We start from the raw sequence: 4,576 nt of genomic DNA on the forward strand, positions 1-4,576 counted from the left end.
AGAAGCACACACACATAGACGCAAACACACACACACACACAGACACACACACATAGATGCACACACACACACACAGACGCACACACACACACAGACGCACACACACATAGACGCACAGAAACACACACACACACAGACGCACACACACACAGACACACACACTCGTCCGAATAAAAACAGAATAAAAACAGAATAAGTTAGAAGTGAGTCTGATGAAACCTGAATGTTCGGAGCCTCTTCTCCTCCTGTCGGGGGGGTATCTGGGTATTTATTCTGCCTCTAACCCTCTAATATTACACCATATTACACCATGTTATACGTATATATATATATAACTATATTTAACATAACAAGCTGTATTTGGGGATTTAAATATTTTAAAGGTTCCTTTGTGATTGTCTCACATATTGCTCCATGTTGCTCTCCTTTAAATCATAAATACTCTTTAGTTTCCAGTAAAAGCCGCAGCACACTGTAAAAAATAACCTCAAATCTACAGTAACTTCCTGTAACGACTGTCCAGCCAGTTCCTGTGAAGTCTTTTCACAGTAAAGGTACTAAAAGTACTTCCATTTACAGTATTTATGTATTCTTTGGAAAATACACAACAATTACACACAACATAAAAAAGTAAAAATACAGTAGTTTACTTTACTATTTACAGTACTATAGTGGAAAATTTATTAAATTATTATGAGACATTATTTACAGTGTAGGGCATCTTAAACCGCCCTTTTACCGCCTTTTCATCTCCTTTTAGACTCCTTTTCATCTCCTTTTAGTCTCCTTTTTGCCCCCTTTTCATCTCCTTTTCATCTCCTTTTCATCTCCTTTTCATCTAATTTTCATCTCCTTTTCATCTCCTTTTTGTCTCCTTTTCATCTCCTTTTTGTCTCCTTTTCGTCTCCTTTTCATCTCCTTTTCGTCTCCTTTTCGTCTCATTTTCGTCTCCTTTTCATCTCCTTTTCGTCTCCTTTTCGTCTCATTTTCATCTCCTTTTCATCTCCTTTTAGTCTCCTTTTTGTCCCCTTTTCATCTCCTTTTCATCTCCTTTTAGTCTCCTTTTTGTCCCCTTTTCATCTCCTTTTCGTCTCCTTTTTGTCTCCTTTTTGTCTCATTTTCGTCTCCTTTTCATCTCCTATTACCTCCTTTTCATCTCCTTTTTATCTCCTTTTCGTCTCCTTTTCATCTCCTTTTAGTCTCCTTTTCATCTCCTTTTCATCTCCTTTTCATCTCCTTTTCATCTCATTTTCATCTCTTTTTAGTCTCCTTTTCATCTCCTTTTCATCTCCTTTTCATCTCGTTTTCATCTTCTTTTCATCTCCTTTTCGTCTCCTTTTAGTTTCCTTTTTCATCTCCTTTTCCAACTTCAACCAGAGCAATATCGAGCATTTTGATTTGTGTATGAGACGATAACGAGCGTGATCTTTTTGTCTTTCCTTGCTTTAACTAATCTATCTGAACACTAAATATACAACACTATATACTACATATACATATATATATATATATATGTATGTATGTGTATATATACTGATTGCAAAAATCAACTTTTCCCCGTCTTCTCCAGCCAATACGCTCAGCCTCCTGCCATGCATCAGGCTCCACAAGCCCCGCCTCCGCAGCAGTACCAGCCAATCCCGCAGCAGTACCAGCAGCAGTACCAGCAGCCAATCCCGCAGCAGTACCAGCAGCCAATCCAGCAGCAGTACCAGCAGCCAATCCAGCAGCAGTACCAGCAGCCAATCCAGCAGCAGTACCAGCAGCCCCCCACGCAGCAGGCCCCGCCCACCCAGCAGAGCTCCATCCAGGTCCCTCTTGGCTCCGCCCCCCCCAAGGTGGTCAGCACCGCCTGCATCTACCCCTCCCAGCCAGGTGAGACCCCTAGAACACAGGGGCACGTTCGGGGGGTAGTTTACAGACACGTCGCTGCTGATTGGTTCACATCTCTGACACACTCAGTCTCAGTTTGGTGGGGGGGGGGGGGGGGGGGGGGGGTGTCAGAGGTGTTAGCCAAGCAGCAGCTATTTTATTTAGATGTGTCAAATCATAGGACAGGAAAGGCTTTCATTTCAAAGGGCTTTACATAAAAATTGTTAATTAAAAAAAAATAAATTAAAGTAAAAATTTAAAATAGAAAAAATTAAAAGATAAAATATAATTTAAAAAAGATTAAAAAAAATTAATTACAAAATAAAAAGTAAAAACAGATAAAACAAGAATAAAAGTTACACTGAAGTTTAAGAAATTAAACATATAAAAAAATACAGAATAAAATAAATTAATTTAATTAATAATTAATTAAAAAAATTTAAATACAAAATAAGAACAGATAAAACCCAAAAATAATAGTTGTAGTGATGTATAAAAAATTAAACATATTAAAAAAATAGATAAAAAAATTAATAACAAATATTAAAAAATTGAGTTACAAAATTAAAAATAGAAAAAGTTACAGTGGAGTACAAGAAATTAAACAAATAATAAAATCCAAAAATTTAATTTAAAAATTTAAAAAATTTCAAATAATAAAAGTCACAGTGGAGTATAAGGAATTAAACATACACATTTTTTTTTAATTAAAAAATTAAATTAAAAAATTAAATTTAAAATTTAAAATAATAAAAGTTATAGTGCAGTATAAGACATTGAACATATAAAAAATAAGAAGTTAATAACAAAAATTAAAAAGTTTCATTAAAAATAATAAAAGTTACACTGGAATATAAGAAATTAAACATACAAACAAAAATTAAAACATTAAAACATTAAAAAATGTAATTAAAAAAGTAAAAAATAATAAAAGTTACAGTGGAGTATAAGAAATTAAACATACAATTAAAAATTACAAAAATCACAAAATTAAATAAAGAAATATAAAAAAATAAAAATAATAAAAGTCACAGTGGAGTATAAGAAATTTAACATACACATTTTTTTTAGAAAATTAAAAATTAAAAATAATAAAAATTACAGTGGAGTATAAGAAATTAAGCATATAAAAAATTAAAATAAATAAAATAAAGGACAACATGAAGACACCATGAGGGTTAAGATGATGAGGATTTAATTTGGAAGCTTTTAAGCAACAGCTTTGTTCTCTCCTGCACCCCCAGCCTCCGCCCCCCCGGCTGCCGCCCCCCCGGCTGCCGCCCCCCCGGCGCCGGCCCCCCCTGGCCCCGCCTCCTCCAACCGCCCCCCCTGGGTGTCCGACACCAACTTCGCCGACAAGTTCGACCCCAGTAAGACGACCACGGGCACCGTGAAGGTGCAGCCGCTGCCCCAGGGCGCCCCCCCTCCCCCGGCCTTCATCCCCAACCCCTCCCCCGCTGCACCCGCCACTCCAAGCCCCGCCCCCGCCACACCAAGCCCCGCCCCCTTCGCGCCCGTGGCAAGGGGCGTGGCCCAACGGGCGGAGCGGTTCGCAGCCAGCAGCCGCACGCCTCTGTGCGGGTCCTGCAACAGCGTCATCAGGTAGGGGGTCCTCGTCTTCTGGTTTCTGTGTAGAATGTCTCCGTCCACTCGTTTTATCTGAATTAAGCAGGGCTGTAGTCAAGACCAGCTCAGTCAAGTCCAAGACCAGGACTAGTCGAGTCCAAGACAAGACCGAGTCCAATAAGGTTTGAGCCCAAGTCAAGACCGAGTCCAGTCTTGTCTCGACTCGAACCATTTTGGACTCGGTCTTTTCTTGGACTCAAAACATTTTGGACTCTGACTTAAATCGGACTCAAACCTCTTTGGACTCGGTCTTGACTTGGACTCGACTAATCCTGGTCTTGCACTTGACTTGGACTCGACTAAGGTGGTCTTGACTACAGCCCTGTGTGTTGGGAGACGGGAGCCATTTTGTCTAGAAACACCTTAAAATGTCTCAAACCAATCCGAAATACCAGTCTGACCTGGAACAGCGTGACAGTGTGATGTCATCGTGTAACAGGTTCCTATTGGCTAAACTTCAGATGATTCTATCGACACGTGGATAGAGACTCAGCTGGTGTCATGGCCGCCCTGCACTTTGTAGCTAACTTCCATTATGAATAAAGTAACCTGGTCTTGGTCCTGTTTGCAGGGGCCCCTTCCTGGTGGCCCTGGGCCGGTCCTGGCACCCCGAGGAGTTCAACTGCCACTACTGCCACATGTCCCTGGCGGACGTCAGCTTCGTGGAGGAGCAGAACAGCGTCTACTGCGAGAACTGCTACGAGGAGTTCTTCGCCCCGACCTGCGCACGCTGCAACACCAAGATCATGGGGGTGAGACGCCAAAAACCACCACGTAGATGAGAAACAACCACGTAGAGACACAAAACAACCACGTAGAGATACAAAACAACCACAAAGAGACACAAATCAACCACGTAGAGACGCTAAACAACTGCATAGAGACACAAAACAACCACATAGAGACACAAAAAAACCACGTAGATGAGAAACAACCACATAGAGACACAAAACAACCACGAAGAGACACAAAACAACCACATAAGGACACAAAACAACCGCATAGAGACACAAAACAACCGCATACAGACACAAAACAACCACATACAGACACAAAACAACCACATACAGACACAAAA

At 40.4% G+C, this 4,576-nt stretch overlaps 1 protein-coding gene across 1 annotated transcript; it reads left to right on the forward strand.

The window, feature by feature from the left end:
• The first annotated feature begins 1,550 nt into the window (after positions 1-1,550).
• On the forward strand, positions 1,551-4,280 carry LOC117940276 (LIM domain-binding protein 3-like). The gene is made up of 3 exons (XM_034865616.1): positions 1,551-1,875; positions 3,117-3,474; positions 4,070-4,280. The coding sequence occupies exons 1-3, from the start codon at positions 1,593-1,595 to the stop codon at positions 4,278-4,280; spliced, it is 852 nt and encodes a 283-aa protein (XP_034721507.1). The 5' UTR covers positions 1,551-1,592.
• The last annotated feature ends 296 nt before the right edge of the window (positions 4,281-4,576 follow it).

The sequence above is a fragment of the Etheostoma cragini genome, unplaced genomic scaffold (assembly GCF_013103735.1).
Source record: "Etheostoma cragini isolate CJK2018 unplaced genomic scaffold, CSU_Ecrag_1.0 ScbMSFa_2092, whole genome shotgun sequence".
NCBI lineage: Eukaryota > Metazoa > Chordata > Actinopteri > Perciformes > Percidae > Etheostoma > Etheostoma cragini.

What these genes read in the sequence shown, in the direction of transcription:
- LOC117940276 (XM_034865616.1), top strand. Translation starts at nt 1,593, where the DNA reads ATGCATCAGGCTCCACAAGCCCCGCCTCCGCAGCAGTACCAGCCAATC. An exon ending in CATCTACCCCTCCCAGCCAG is followed by an intron (nt 1,876 to 3,116) that starts GTGAGACCCCTA and finishes CTGCACCCCCAG; the next exon opens with CCTCCGCCCCCCCGGCTGCC. An exon ending in TCCTGCAACAGCGTCATCAG is followed by an intron (nt 3,475 to 4,069) that starts GTAGGGGGTCCT and finishes TCCTGTTTGCAG; the next exon opens with GGGCCCCTTCCTGGTGGCCC.